The sequence below is a fragment of the Kogia breviceps genome, chromosome 8, assembly GCF_026419965.1.
Source record: "Kogia breviceps isolate mKogBre1 chromosome 8, mKogBre1 haplotype 1, whole genome shotgun sequence".
Lineage (NCBI taxonomy): Eukaryota > Metazoa > Chordata > Mammalia > Artiodactyla > Physeteridae > Kogia > Kogia breviceps.
The window spans coordinates 111,523,317-111,539,958 of record NC_081317.1 but is presented as its reverse complement, the minus strand read 5'-3'; the positions used below and the strand labels follow the sequence as shown (position 1 = coordinate 111,539,958).

General features: G+C 40.8%; 1 protein-coding gene and 1 long non-coding RNA gene across 3 annotated transcripts; one reads left to right on the top strand and one right to left on the bottom strand.

Annotated features, from left to right (window-relative positions):
- Positions 1–301: 301 nt before the first annotated feature.
- LOC131760921 (beta-defensin 43-like) lies at positions 302–6,154 on the top strand. The gene is made up of 2 exons (XM_059071054.1): positions 302–359; positions 6,000–6,154. Exons 1-2 carry the CDS (start codon positions 302–304, stop codon positions 6,152–6,154), a joined length of 213 nt encoding a protein of 70 aa, XP_058927037.1.
- A 7,315-nt stretch (positions 6,155–13,469) lies between these two features.
- Positions 13,470–16,420, bottom strand: LOC136794680 (uncharacterized). Of its 2 annotated transcripts, none has more exons than XR_010841758.1 (3): positions 16,355–16,420; positions 15,394–15,597; positions 13,470–13,554 (listed from the first exon to the last, which is right to left on the bottom strand). It is a non-coding gene; the product is annotated as an uncharacterized lncRNA (long non-coding RNA). The 2 variants fall into 2 exon arrangements; XR_010841757.1 differs by having other exon boundaries at positions 13,509–13,558.
- Positions 16,421–16,642: the final 222 nt, after the last annotated feature.

The following is a 16,642-nucleotide window of genomic DNA, read 5'->3' as shown; positions in this document are numbered from 1 at the left end:
TAAGACAATGATATGTCAACAGAATATGTCTCCTTCCTTCACCGTGGCTGCTCTTTCTCTCTAAGTGCTGTGCATCCTACTGTCTTTGCCTACACCCTGCCAACACTGACAAATGTACTCTGGATGACTGATGGTCATGCCCACGGCATGATACCTCCTGATAATGAAGGCTCGTTGGAACACAGAAATGTTCTTACCACTGTAAGGTTCAATAATCATACAGCAACTCACTTCTTGAGTACTCAACACAGAAAGACGTTCTCTTCATCCCAGTTACGGATTCTCTCCGACTTATCCAACCATGAGGGTGTTGCTTTCCATCCTTGGGGTCCTTGCCTTGTTGTCCATAGTTCCTCAAGGTAAGAAGGAAACCTTTCATTTCGAGGTTATGAAAATATAAATGAAAAAAGAATACAAGGTCTTCCAAGAGTTTGAAAATAAATTAGACAAGGGCAGGTTGTACCGTAAGACAAAGAATGTGAGAGGAGTGGAGAACTGATGGCTAGGGCAACATCCATAAGGTGGTGCCCCCCAGGGATTTAACCTACTATAAACTCTTACTTGGAGACTGTGTTTGATCTAAAGAAGGTAGAAGGAGGTTTACAGAACACAGAAAATTTGGGGGACTGATAAAATGGAAAGTGAGTGGTGATTAGAAGAAGGGCCAGGGCGAAAAGGAGGCTACTCCATCATCTTCTGTGGTTTACGGAGCACTCTGACCACTGACCTATGTGCGGGCTTATGTGGAAATCTCTTCACTGTGGTGGGAGCTAAGATTCCATGCTCACAATTAACCGAGTAACCAATTATACAGGCATATTGATTGAACAATCAGTCTAACCCTCCCAAATTAATTTTAAAATCCACCAATATTATGTAATAAATATATATCAATTGTTGGGCTTATCACTGGGACTTGTATTTTTGTCTATTGACATCTTTTCTGATGCATGTACTACCTTAGATCCCCTTGTATTGTAATACCTGGATTCAAGATTTCCCTCATTGTTCTTGGTTTTTTAATTGAGATAAAATGCACTCTTTTAAAGTGTACCATTTCAGTGGTTTTCTGTATATTCCTAAAGCTGTGCAACCATCACCACTATCTAATTCCGAAACATTCCATCACCCCAAAAGGAAACCCCGTATTCTTTAACAGTCATCCCCCATTCTCCCCTCCCCTCAGACCCTGGCAACTATTAATCTACTTCCTGTCTCTATCGATTTACCTATTCTAGACATTTAATATCAACAAACAACACGTGACGCTTTGTGTTTTCTTTCACTTAGCACAAGGTTTTTCAAAGTTTATCCATGTTGTAGCATGCATCAATATGTATTCCCTTTCAATTGATGAACAGTATTCTATTAAATGGATACACTACCTTTCAATCATCCAGTCATCAGCTGATGGACATCTGGATAGTTTCTAGTTTGGAGCTATTATCAATGATGTTGCTCTGGACACTGACATCCAAGTTTTTGTGTGGATATATTTTCAATTCTCTTGGATATATACCTGGGTATATTGCTGTGTTTTATGGTTACACTATGTTTAAATTTCTGAGGAATTTCCAAACTACATTCCACAGCTTCATCCTTTATTTTACAATCCCACCAGAAGTGCTTGAGGGTTCCAATTTCTCCACATACTCACATACTCCACTATGGTCCGTATATTTTATTATAGTCATCCTAGTTGGTGTAAAGTGATATCTCGTTGTAGTTTTAATTTGTATTTTAATCTGCATCTAATTTGCAACATTAATGATGTTGAACATCTTTTCAGTGTTTTATTGGCCATTTGTATATTTTCTTTGTAGAAATGTCTACTCAAATCCTTTACTTATTTTTTAATTTAGCTGTTTTTCATTAGTGGTTTGTCAGTTCTTTGTACATTTTGGACACTAAACCTTTAAGAGATATAGGTTTGCAAATATTCTCTCCCATTCTTTGAGTTGTTTCTTTCTTTTTTTTTTTTTTTTTGAGTTGTTTCTTTTTTAAAAAATATTTGACTGGACATTGCTGTACCAGTGAACATGTTTCCAGGTTTGAGTGAGAAACAACTCAGACTCAGTTATCTCCGTGGGCAGAGGACATGATTTTATATGTGGAAACCCTAAGATGCCAGCAAAAAACTTAGAACTAGTAAAAAAAAAAAAATTCAGTACATTACAGAATACAAAATCAATAAGCAAAAACCAATTGCATTTCTATATACTAACAACAAACTATTCAAAAGAGAAATTATGAAACCAATCCCATTTATAATAGCATCACAAGAACAAAGTACTGAAGAATACAACTTAACAAAGGAGGTGAAAGATTTGTACACCGAAAACTACAAAATATTGATGAAAGAAATTAAAGGAGATGCATATAAATAGAAGGCAATCCCCGTTCATCGATTGAAAGAATACTTCCAAAATGTTCATAATTCCCAAAGCAAATTATAGATTCAGTAAATTCCCTGTGGAAATCCCAATGTTAATTTTTACAGAAATAGAAAAAACAATCCTAGAACAGTTTTTAAAAATTTTTAAACAGATAAAAAATTTTTTAAAGAAAGGAAAGGGGAAGGAAGAGAGAGTCCTAAAATTCTTATGGAGCCATGAAAGTCCCTGAATAGCAAAGCAATTTTGAGCAAGAAAAATAAAGCTGGTGGCATCACAATTCATGACTTCAAAATATATTACAAAGCTATAATAATTTTAAAAGTACGGTACTGGCATAAAAACAGACATGTAGAACAGTGGAAGAGAATAGAGAGCCCAGAGATAAGCCCACAGAGAGAGAACTGATATTCAACAAGGGTACTAAGACTACACAATGGAGAAAGGATAGTCTCTTTAACAAACAGTATTAGGAAAACTGGACAGTCACATGCAAAAGAGTACATTTATAGATAAAATCAATTCAAAATAGATTAAAGGTTTAAACATGAGACCTGAAACTGTAAAATTTCTAGAAGAAAACATGGAGGAAGAGCTCATGACACTAGTCTTTGTAATGATTTCTTGGATATGCACAAGCACAAGCAACAAAGGCAAAATTAGACAAGCAGGACTACATCAAACTAAAAAGCTTCTGCACAGCAAAGGAACAGTCAACAGAGTGAAAAGACAACCTACAAAAGAGGAGAAAATATTTGCAAACCCTATACTCAATAAGGGTTTGTAAGTTCCTCGCAAAACACATGAGGCGCTCACACAGCTCAACAGCCCAAAATAATAACAAAGCAATTAAAAATGGGCAAAGGACCTGAATATTTTTCTGAAGAAGATATACAAATAGCCAAAAGGAATACAAAAAAGGTGTTCAATGTCACTTATCATCAGGGAAATGCAAATCAAGCCCACAATGAGATATCACCTCATACCTGTTACAATGGCTATTACCAAAATAATAATAATAACAAATATTGGTAGATATATGGAGTAAAGGGAACCCTTGTACACTTTTAGTAGAAATGTAAATTGAAAGAGCAATTATGAAAAAGATTATCAATGTTCCTTTAAAAATTAGAGCTAGAACCACCATAAGATCCAGCAATTCCACATCTGAGTATATATCCTAAGGAAATGATGTTTAATCAGGATGTTGAAGAGATAGATATCTGTACTCCTATGTTCATTGCAACATTATTCATACTAGCCAAGATATGGAAGCAACCAAAATGTCTGTCAATGGATAAATGGGTAAAGAAATTGTGATATATATATATACATACATATATGTGTATATATATATATATATATATATATATATGTATGTGTATGTATATTCACACAACAGAATATTATTCAGCCTTAAAAAGAAGGAAACTATACCATTTGCAATGACATGGACAAATGTCCTGAAGGACATTATGCTAAGTCAAGTAAGTGAGACACAGAAAGACCAATACTGTATGATCTCATTTATATGTGTAACGTAAAAATGTAAAACTCAAAGAAGTAGATAGTATAATGGTGGTTGCCAAGGTATGGGGGGTGGGGGAATGGAGAGATGTTAGTCAAAGGGAACAAACTTCCAGTTATAAAATGAACAAGTTCTAGAGACTTAATGTACAGCATGGTGACTATAGTTAATAAAAATAGTTAATAATACTGTATTATATACTTGAAATCTGCTAGGAGAGTAGATCTCAAGTGATCTTACCACACAGTAAAAGAGGATAACCATGTGAAGTGTTGGATATGTTAATTATCTCATGGTGGTAATCAACTCAATGTATATTATATCAAAACATCGCATTGTATACCTTAAATGTATAGTTTTTATCAGTCAGTCACTCCTCAATAAAGGTGAAAAACACACAGGAAGAAAATGTGATATATATCAATACACAAAATAAATTCAGCCTTAAAAAAGAAGGAAATCTTGCTGTTTGTGACCCATGGATGGACCTGGAGGACATACGCTAAGTGAAATAAATCAGACAGTGAAAGACAAATACCATGTGATCTCACTTATATGTGGAATCCAAAATGTCAGACTCATAGTAACAGGGCCTGATGGGTGGAGGAAGCAGGCAGAGGTTGGTCAAAGGGTACAAAGTTTCATTTATGCAAGATAGATAAGTTCTGAAGTCCTGCTACACATAGTACCTATAGTTAACAATATAGAGTTATCTATTTAAAATTTTCTGAGGCTAGATCCTATGCTAAGTATTCTTATCACAAGTAATAATAACAACAACAACAGCAATAATAAAGGAGGTGAGAGGAAACTTCCATATGTGATGAATATGTCTATGGTCTTGATGGTGGTGATGGTTTCACAGGTATAAACTAGTCACCAAACTTACTAAGTTGTATACATTACAATTAAACAATGAAAAAGACATATAATTACAGTATCACCAACATACAACCCCCCTCGTATTAATGAATCTAGTCATTGGGCATCAGTAGCTGCTATTATCTCTGAAAGATAGACAACCAGACATTATGGGCCTCCTGATACAACACACACACACACACACACACACACACACACACACACACACCACCAACTACAGCTAAAGGACTCAAACATGAGTCAGGTCAAGCCTCTGAATCCAGCTGCCAATTTGCTGAAAATACGGAGGACACATGCTAATTTCTCCAAAAGTAGGGAAACACTCCAGGTTAAACACCCCAAGTTCTTCAACATAAAAACTGTAATAAAAGTTTTTGGGAAGGACCTGTAGATTTGAAGGGAATATCAAAAACTATAATGAGAAAAAACTAAACTATAGTGTCTAGGGATGAAGTTCAGTTAATAAAACTATTTTTTTAAGTAAGGAAGTGGAAATGATTACTATTAAACTTAGGATAGGTTTCCTTGGGGAAAAGGTATAGAAGGAAACACCTATTAGAGAGAACTGGAAACCAAGGTTAACAATTATGGTGTATGGGATCCTGCGCAGATCTCAGAAACTTCCTCAGTAAAGGAGATATGGCTTTGAGCCTAAAATACACTGGAAAGTTAGAGTCAAGACCCAACTTGCCGATCCCATTCTCAATTGATGATTTTTTTTTTTCACCAAGACAGGAAAAGCAACAAGTGATAACATCCCCATTTTCCCGCTACCATAAACCTTTACCTAATTTTATCTTAGTCTGCCTTCTCTTCATACTCTGATTTAAGGCTAACCCCTCCACTTGTATTATATACTAGATTTCATCGCCACTCACCTTTTAGGGACTTCACTTCTGAAATTAAATATTCTTTCCTGAATCATGAATCCCCACCCCTAAGTGGATCATTGATTTTAGTCAGAAATATGCTGTGATAGTTCTTATCAGAAACGCGGTGCCTTTTCAACCACTGCCTCACCTATTATGCTACAGAAGAAACCCTTATTTTTCTTTATTCAGTACCTCCACTTTTCTCTGCTGCATTCTTTTTTGTCATTTTTCCTGGGAAGGTTCTCTATCGTTGTTGTCTTATTATTAAACACTTCAGATATTACCATATACAAACAAGTAATATAATGTTTTCTCTTTTCAAAGCCAGAAGCTTCTTTTTTCCTGAAGGATGTCCTCCAGGATACTCTAATTGCAGAATGAAGTGCAATACTAATGAACATGCAGTTAGATACTGTGCTGACTGGAGCATCTGCTGCAGAGGGAAGAAAAATGTGTTTAAGGAAAAAAAGAAGTGGTGAAAAGTCTAACTCCATCTTCTTCAGGCTCCCAGAAAAGAAACTTAAAATGTTTAAAACTCCCTTGTCCAACGGGAGAGGCCACAGCAGTGAGAGGCCCGCGTACCACACACACACACACAAAAAAAAAACCTCCCTTGTCTACATAAGAATAACTAATATGATGGCTAAAGAAAACTCATGATAATTATATGTGTAGGTGGTCAGGTTAAAGTACATATTTTATAGAAGCTTACACTCTGTTTTCATGTGTCTACTTTGCCCAACTTATATCCCCACATTGTTATTTCATCTGTAGTACTATATCCCAGCCCCACCATTTACTAACTGTTTGCCCTTTGGCAAGTTCTTTAGTCTCTGTCTACCCTCAAATTTCTTTAGCTATATAATGGGATGACCACGTACCTACAACATGATGTGTGTTGTGAGGATTATACGAGTTAGTCGTATGTAAAGTTCTTAAGCAGCACCTGACCCCAGCGTAAGCTCTGAACATATTTATCAGAGAATGTGATCTTCTCTATAGCTTTTGTGAATGTACTGAATCATTCTTTGCGGTCTCAGATAAAATTGGTATTTGTTCAAATGTCATGTGGTTTTGAAAATAAGGTATACTTTCTGTTTATGAGAGGTATCATCTTATATAAAAACAGTACATTTATGCAACATTCTCATACTCCAGTCATCTAGAACTGGAACACTGGTGTGAGGACTAGGAGAAAGAAGAGACTCGAGATGGATTGCACAAGTAGGGCTGACAGAACGCAGTGGCCCTATGATACAATGAGAAAAAGGAATGAAAGACGACACTGGTGTTTCAAAGCTGCAAAAGAGATGGTTAGCGATGCGGGTCACTAAAATAGGCCAAGAAGAGAAAGTAGGTTGGGAGTTCAGGGAGTCGACCAAGAAATGTTTGGTGTAAAGGAGTTTGAGTCATGGACAGGATGTGCTTATTAGTCCACTAGGCACATTTGCAGAAGTGTAACTTTATTTTTTATAAATGAACTTAATTCCTATTGCAAACCTCATTCTACCTGGCCACAGAAATGTAAACTCAGTCGATTCAGAGTTGCTTCTTTCTTCTCCAAGTTACTTGCAAGTTTCAGAGGAGTTAGGAGTGGTGAGGCATCTGGGAAGAGCACTGATTATGTCAACATTACCAGGACATTCTCTTTCTTACTTTGTCTCTAGTCACTAGTCAAGGCACAACTGCTGAGTTTCCTCTTATTCCTAAATAAAATTCTTAAAACTCTTTGGGGGAGGCCTGTTCTTTAGTGTATGGGATAATTCTGCTACTCATTTGTCATCCAGGCTGCCAGAAAGTCAGGTGGGAATACCTGCGTCTTCACTGCTTCCACGCTGTTCTCAGCCGCACAGGGATCCTACTACTGCTGCCCTCCCACCCTGGGGCAACCTGTGCGAGCGAGCGAAGCGGACAGAACAGATTCTCCCCCACTATCTCAGAAGGAAACTGCCCTGCCAAAACGCTGATCTCAGATCTCCAGCCTCCAGGGCTCTGGCACAATACACTTCTCTTGTTTAAGCCACCCCGTTGGTGATACTTTATTACGGCAGCTTTAAGAAACTAATACACCATGCTTCTTGAAATTAAGAAATATATACCTAAATAATTCTTCAGTCAAAGAAGAAATACTTGAAAACTGGACACATTTTGCATTGACTAAAAAACAGAGATATGCATTTCAAAAACTGTGGGGTACAACTAACATACTATTCAAATAACAATTATAGCCTTAAATTAGAAGAAGACTGAAATCAGAAAACAGGTTTGCTCCCTTCACCTCTCAAATAAACAGAAATCTGAGAGAAATGATGAAAAAATATTAATAAAATGGAAATTTTAAATTTTTAGATTAAAATGACAAATCTATAGAAAAAACAACTTAACCAAACTAGCACAAAACAGAAAAACTAAATAGCCCTAAAACGCTTTTTAAAATTGAATCCTTGAATTAAAAACATTCCCACAAGTAAATTCCAAGCCTAGATTAACTTCTAGGCGAGATATATAAAGAAAAATACTAACTGTATACATTTCTGCAAGATACAGAGAAAAGAGGGAAAGTGTACCTTCTTGTTCCTAAAGCTAGAATAAACTTGAGGTCAAACCTGAAGGACACTATGAGAAAGGAAATTTCAGGCCATTACACTCATAAATACACAAGCACAAATTTCAAACAAAACAGCAAATTAATCCAGTAATAAATTAAAGGATCCAGATGGGCTTATTCCAGGATTATAAGATTCGGTTTTTGGTGACCAAAAAGGGTAACGTGGAGGAGCCAGCCTCTGTCCCCCAACAATGATGAATAATTAGATAGCTATCCATGAACAAAAGCAGCTCTGGGAGAGTACTGGAGTCTGTGTAAGAAATTTTAGCAACATGGTGAAACAAAAAAACCTGAGAATAACCACACAAGAAAAGATACGTTGAAGCTTAATCCCTGGTGTGATAGTATCGAGGTGAGGCCTTAGGGAAGTGATTAGGACATGAAGGTGTGGCTTTAATGAATGGGATTAGTATCTTTACAAAAGAGACCCCAGGGCGCTCCTTTATCCCCCTCCGCCATGTGAGGACACAAGGGAGAAGCTGTAAATGAACCAGGCAGCAGGCTCCCACCAGACACTGAATCTGCTCATGCCTTGATCTTGGACTTCCCAGTCATCAGGACAGTAAGAGATAAATGTCTTGTTTATAAGCCGCCCATCCTATGGTGTTTTTGTTATAGCAGCCTGAACAGAATAAAGCAGAAATTGGCACCGAGAAGTCGATGTGCTGCTCTGACAAACCCTTAAGAATGTAGAAGCAGTACTGAATTTAAGTAATGGATAGAGAGAGGATGGAGGAGCTTTGTAGTGCATGCGAGAAACACCCTACATCGCTAAGAACCAAACTTTAAAGGAGATTGTACTGACAGCTCAGAAAGGAAACAGGAGAGTAACAGAGAAAGCCTCAATCTTCACAGAGAATACCTAAGTAATGAATAGAATGCCGGTATAAATATGGATGGAAAAGGCCATTCAGATGATATCTCAGCCAGAAATAAGGGATGTGTTATTGGAAACGAGGAAAAGTGGTCTTTGTGGTAAGTAGCATAGAATGGGGCGGAACTGTGTTCACGTCCTGGTGTATTGTGCAAAGCAGAACTTGAAAGTGATGACATTGGAATTTCAGCTGAAGCAAAACGCTGAAGATAAGCTTGGTTCCTCTTGACTGCTTATAGTAAAATGCTAGAAGAGAGAAATGACGTAACGACAGAATTGATAGCAGAAAGGAAAGAGAACTTAAAGATTTTGAAAATTATCAGCCTATCCATATTATAAAAAATGAGAAAGTAGTCAGAAGAGAATACTAAGGGTGTGGCCTACTTAGCCAGAAAACTATAAAGGAAAGCAAGGAAATAATTATCATGGTACTGCTTTCCTGACGGCAAGGGAATATGAAATTGTGACTGGGAAGGTGTTACTACAATAATTTTTTTAATAATAAAAAAATAGGTGGAAATCTGTATTTCATACAATAGAGGGGACAGGATGGTGTTTCTATTTAATTTTAAATGGTGCTGTAGAAAAAAACTTAAGGACAAGGAAATATGTTCAAAAGGACAAGGAAATATGTTCAAAATATACCACTAAGTGAATGTAACAGAATGTGGGGCTTCCCTGGTGGCACAGTGGTTAAGAATCCGCCTGCCAATTCAGGGGACATGGGTGCGAGCCCTGGCCCAGGAAGATCCCACATGCTGCGGAGCAACGAAGCCCACACGCCACAACTACTGAGCCTGCGCTCTAGAGCCCGTGAGCCACAACTACTGAGCCCACGAGCCACAACTACTGAAGCCTACGCGCCTAGAACCTGCACTCCGCAACAGGAGAAGCCACAGCAATGAGAAGCCCGAGAACTGCAACGAAGAGCAGCCCCTGCTCAAACCAACTAGAGAAAGCCGGCACACGGCCACGGAGACCCAATGCAGCCAAAAATAAAATAAATAAAATAAATTTTTAAAAATGTGTCCTTTGGGCTTCCCTGGTGGTGCAGTGGTTGAGAATCCACCTGCCGATGCAGGGGACACGGGTTCGTGCCCCGGTCCGGGAAGATCCCACGTGCCGTGGAGCGGCTGGGCCCGTGAGCCATGGCCGCTGAGCCTGCGCGTCCGGAGCCTGTGCTCCGCAACGGGAGAGGCCACAACAGTGAGAGGCCCGCGTACCACAAAAAAAAAAAAAAAAAAAAAAAAAGATAAGAAATAACAAGTGCTGGCAAGGCTGGGGAGAAAAGGGAGCCTTCTGCAGTGTTGGTGGGAATGTAACTTGACACAACAACTATGGAGAACAGTACACAGGTCCTCAAAAAATTAAAAATAGAACTACCATGTGATCTAGCAATTCCACTTTTGAGCACTTACCAGAAGAAAACAAAAACACTCATGCAAAAATATATATGAACCTCCAGGTTTCCTGAAGCATTATTTACAAAGGCCAAGCCGTGCAAACAACCTAAGTATCCACTGATGGATGAATGGATAAAGAAAATGTATTATGTACATATGGTGAAATATTAGTCAGGTATAAAAAAGAACAAAACGTCATTTGTGACAAAATGGATGGACCTCAAGGGCATTATGCTAAGTGAAATAACTCAAAGACAGACAAATTATCGTATAATCTCTCTTATATGTGCAATCTTTAAAAAAAGCAAAAACAAGCTCATGGATACAGAGAACAGACTGGTGGCTGCAACACGTTGGGGGTGGGGGGGGGGGAAATGAGTGAGAGCTGGGGATTTTTTAGTAAAAATAAATCTAATTTTTTTAAGTAATGCTATAAACAGGGCTCTCTCTGAGACCTGAGACCATGAGCAGCACTGATTTGATACTCAGGTGATAAAAAAAAAAAAAAAAAAAACAGAACAGGAATATTTACCCTATCTCAATATGGATCACAGCACGAGGCGGGCTCAGTGAAGCCTACAGGGAATGTGGCAGCCCTTTCTTTTGATGTCTCCCAAAACACGGAGAGACATCAGTATGAACAGGACAGCAACAATCCCAGTGGCAGCTACAAAGGGAAGACGCCACCTTCCGGTCAAATTTCCGGTAGCAGACACCCCAACAAGAAACGCAGGAAAGAATTTCCGGGGAGGTCACATAAGACACATCCAAGGTTTCTCAGCAGTCCGGAGGGACGTGACGTGGGCAAAATGAGGAAGCACAACCCAGCACGATCTTAGCCCCGTCACTATTCAGAGGCCTGAGGAAACTCGTATATCCCCGATGCTACTCCGTCAGGAGAATGAAGGCTAGCCTATTCCACAAACACATATGGATGACAGGAGCAAACAACAGTAAACACTGAGAGAAGAGAGAGAAGGGCAAGCGGAAGCGGGGAGGAGGAGGAAGAGACAGAGAAGAAGAAGAAAGGGCCTTGTTTATTGGTTGCAGCAGATAAGGAAGGAACCAGCCGTACTACTTTTTCTCCCCATCTGAGCAGGACACTCTCAAGAGGAATGTAGCCGACAGTAGGCATGAGGTTAATGACACTGAAAGATGATTTGGCTGTGCATATAATCACCTTGGTCCTTCTCTCAGAAGAGCCAGAAGAGTCTAGTCCTAGCCCAGTCTTACGATGCAATCTGCTCAGGATGGGTACCTCACCCATCACGGCAGGGTCTGCTTACACCTCCAAACTTTGAGAGTGTTCCCTGCCAGGAGTCTGTCAATCAGGAGCAAATCTATTCTTTCTCTCCCCGTCATACTGGAAGCACTGCCTCTCTCTCATCGACTTAATTCCTCCTAAAGCCTAATCAAAAAAGAAGGGGGTTGAAGGGTCACTAACTCAAGTGATTTATCTTGCTTAGGTTAATGAAATTTAAAAATACTTAAGAACTAAAACATTTTGATGGCCTGGTCTTACTAAACAGTACAGAATTTCTGTAACTGTGCCTTGTAAACTATAACATACTCCATTTTTTTTTTTTTTTTTTTTCGGTATGCGGGCCTCTCACTGTTGTGGCCTCTCCCGTTGCGGAGCACAGGCTCCGGACGCACAGGCTCAGCGGCCATGGCTCACGGGCTTAGTTGCTCCGCGGCACGTGGGATCCTCCCGGACCGGGGCACGAACCCGTGTCTCCTGCATCGGCAGGCGGATTCTCAACCACTGCGCCACCAGGGAAGCCCAACATACTCCATATTTAAACATCAATATTTTCAATACAAATTTCACTTCATTATTGCCAATGTCAAATAATGAGTGTTCCTTAGGAGGTTCCCAAGCAGAAGAAGTTAGACAATCCAGTAGAAAAACAGATGAAAGTCTTGAACAGTACATCACCAAAAAAGGATTATCTAAATGGCCAATAGCAAGTGAAAAGGGGTTCAGCTTCATTAACCATCAGCAAAATGCATATGCCGTTACTATATACCTCCTACATGGAAAAAAGGGGAAGATAGTAATAGTTGTGGAAAAGGATGTAAAGCAACAAGAACTCTCAGACACTGTGGATGGGAGCTGTAAACTGGTACAACCAATTTGGAAAACAATTTGGCCTTATCTACTAAAACTGAATACATGTACAGCCTATGACAGGAGATTCCATTCCTGGGTATATACCCACAGAAATGCTTGCATATAAGCCTTAAAAAACATCCACAAGAATGTTCATCACAGCGCTATTTAAAAGAGCCAAAACCTGAAAACTACACAAATGACCACCGATATTACAATTTTCAAATACATTGTGGCCTATTCTCCAATGCAGTATTATACAACATGGAGAATGAATAAATTACAGTTACATCAAACAACAAATGTCATTGAAATAATGTGGACCAGAAAGAGCCAGATACAAAGGAGTACCTACTGTGTGAGTCCATTTACATAAAGTTCAAAAACAGGTGGCAGAACTCATGCTATTAGAAGTCAGGCCATGGACTGTCTTTTGTGGAGTAGCGACACATAGTGACTGGAATATTATTACACTCTTTTTTTCATCTGGGTTCAGGTTACATGGACATGCTAAATTTGTGAAATTCATTATGAGGTTCACTTATGATTTTTACACTATTCTGATTACATGATTATTTCCATGGGAGAGACAATGAACGCCTCTAAATAAAGAGAAACACAGCCAACACAAAAACATCAGCTAAAGCCATCACTTTAATGGGATGGTACATCTGAGACGATCCCCAGAGGAAGTCAGCAGGGGCCTCATATACAACTATTTCCCAACCATTACAGGCAAATACTTTTTGTCAATGCAGCACAGAATTGCCACTTCACAGAAAATATGAAATACTTCACCCCTTCCACATGATCTCTTGCAAACACCTTTTGTTCGCCAGCATGTATGAAACAATCTTCTTACGTGTGTACTCGGTCCACTTCTAACTGCCAACAAAAACAAAAATAAATGCACAGTGCTTGCAGGGTCATAAAGCTATGGATAAATTAGATTGAAGGCTACACTTTAAAATTTTTTAATCGTAAACTGGACCGGATCCAAAGACCCCAGTCAGGTTATGGCTGAGGGCCCCTTTTTCAGTTGCTCTTCAGTTATTTTCCACAGACCCTATTATGAATCCTTAGTTCCCGTGGTCCCAACCCACATGAGTCACTAAACAACTATGTACAGGTAAACAGGGCCCGGCAGATTCGCTTGGGAGTATTTGCTATGGAAGAAACATTTACACCTCGAAGTAGACCAAGGAGTCTGTCGGGGCCCCATACAAGGAGACACGCAGGGTCTAGGACAGCAGCAAGGCAGTCTGAGATTTGCCAAGCGTTGGCTTGAAGAAGGAAAGCTCACTAACACAGGGTCACAGAAGCCCACGGTTCGGGGCCTGTCCCCCCCAGTAACGCGCTATTGGACTTTTTGCCCCGTGCTTGACAACCTGGCCAGGCTCACTCACAGGGTAGCTGAAAGCACCCCGTGGGGTGGCGAGTGCGAAATGTTTTCAAATACCTGAAACACGTATCTAAATCGATGGCTAGTATTTTTCCTACCCTTAAGACCCGGGCGCCTCTGGAAGCTGAGGGGTCGGGGAGGAGTGGTAAGGCAAGCAGTTCAAGAGCGTGAAGGTGGCTCTGAGCCACCCTGCTGCGTGACCCACTCTTCTGTGCTAAGCCTTATCAGTCTCTCCACCCAGCCGGCCCATGGGTGTGAGAGTAATCAATGTGGTACGACCAAAGGCCACCGGCAAGCAAATTTGCCTGTCACATGCCCATCAGCCCTGGGGCACCTCTCGGAGGACAAAGGAGTCCAGTGGAGACACCACGTGTCCAGAGGTCCTGCCACACAGGAGAGGGGCAGATATCTCAACACAAAACCTGTCCTTCGCATACTTCACCTTTGGCCCTCAAGTGATACCTTGAGAATATGAAGCTTCAGGGCAAAGGGTAAGGGCTTTCTGCAGACTTTCGCAAACCACAAGCAAAGTCAGAGAACCTCCACTTCAGTGACTGAAGTGGACCCTCTTCAGTAGTGTCAAGTTGCTGGTTTCTGTCCAGAGGGCATGAATTCTGGCCCCTCAACTGAGGTTCCATAGTATCCCATCATGCTTCAAGGTAACAAACTGGAACAACTTGCTCTCTCTGCTGATTTTGCTCAGCGTCAAAAAGCAATCCAGGTAACTGATTTGGGAGCGCAAGTTCTAAGAGTCCTAAAGGAACAGCCCCCTTCCCACTCCCAAAGCCTACCTGTCCTCTAAAGGTCTCACACTTTTGCGCCGCCAATACCATCAGTCCAACTTTCCCTGCAAACTTCACAGATTCCCCAGACCAAAATCCAGAACCAATTTCTTCTTGGAAACCACTCTGTGTCCTTAGTATTTATCTCCATCCCCTGGAACAGCCTGGAGCATCCACATCTGCTCACATCCCTCCCTGGTCCAACTTCCTTCATCCCGGTCCAGCTTCCTCCTCACTCTTACAGGGCCTCATACCCACTTTCCCTTAACCGTTCATAATTCCACAGGGAGGGGATTCCGTTTTACCTGGTGGAACACAGGAGAGCAAGACTAGGACCACCAGGCCCAAGAGTAAGCTCCTCATCGCTGAACCAATCAGCAAAGAGATGGCTGAGAGCAGGGGAGAGTCACTCTATATGTAGCTCTCGAGACACAGGGAGCTGCATGGCTAGTGAACCTTTTAAGAACAAGAGCATCGGCTTGCTCCACTGAGCAGTTCAATAAACTAGAAGTCTGACTTTGAACATGATGTCTCACCATTAAAATACACTTCCTGAACGCCACTTGCAAACTGCAGTCTCGCCGTGGGAACGGCCCTGGTGGCCTGGGAGGATGCTGTGTCGGCTTCCTTGTGTCTTCACTGTACACGCATTTAACAAACGCCTATCGTGTGCAGAGAACTGCGAGGCTACTTTATTTAGCTGGCAAAGTGTTTTCAAGAGGTGTTTTCAAACTCTCACCCTGGAAAAAAAAGAAACCCCAGGCAGGAATTACTCTCCCATTTTAAAAGCAAAGGACATGAAGCTCAGGTGGAAAAAATGACTTGCTCAAGTTTATACAGATCATAAATGACAGCAACACAACTGAACGTGACTCCTGCATACAGAAGAATTAAAGTATGCTCCAGCCCCGTTCTAGTGTGGCTACCATCTATTTAGGGAAATCAGAGCTTCCCAAAGAGCAGGGCAAAGCCCTGTAATACCATCACCATGAGGCGGTCCATGCTGGGCAATGTGGGATCTACAGAGAATTCGTGTTAGAACTCTTGCTTTGAGGGACTGAAGGTCAGAGTACTTGACAGTTTACTTGACAGTTTTCAATGTGTTTTAAGCTTAACAAAACCTCTATCTGACCTTTATAAAGAACGTGGAACCCAGAATCAGGCAATCCGAGTTCAGATCTGGACTCAGCTTGATGGGCTTTCAATATGGCACTGCTTTGCCTCTCCAGATATCACTCCTCTTGCCCATAAGACAGGCCATGCACCACCCGTGCTTCTACCACAAAGGCCCGTGGTGGGACCAAACAAGGCAGTGCCTGCGAAGCGCCCTCTATAACGTGCACTTACGGGGCTGTCAGACCCACAGAACACAAGAAGACGTGTGAAGCTGGCGACGGTAGAGACGCAGCTCCTCCAGCTAGAGAGCAGCGGAGCCGGGGCAGCAGCCCACCCCTCCATCAGTCTGCCCCACGCGCTTTGCGCCTCGTGAAAACTCACCTGCACGTGTATTGCTTCGGCGGCCTCGTGCTTTCCAGCTTCAGGAAGCCAGTGATGTGACTGCCCTTATAGAGCTGTGCAAGGCCCTAAAAGAACCGCAGATCAAAACAATCATTCAGTACGGAAAAGGTGAAAGACATGAGTTTGGGGAAATGATCAAGAAAGCATGGGTGCAGACAAAGACGTCACAAAGAAAGAAAACTACAGCCCAGTATCACTGATGAACATAGGTGCAAAAATCCTCAACAAAATACTAGCAAACAGAATCCAACAGCACATTAAAAGGAT

What these genes read in the sequence shown, in the direction of transcription:
- LOC131760921 (XM_059071054.1), top strand. Translation starts at nt 302, where the DNA reads ATGAGGGTGTTGCTTTCCATCCTTGGGGTCCTTGCCTTGTTGTCCATA. An exon ending in GTTGTCCATAGTTCCTCAAG is followed by an intron (nt 360 to 5,999) that starts GTAAGAAGGAAA and finishes CTCTTTTCAAAG; the next exon opens with CCAGAAGCTTCTTTTTTCCT.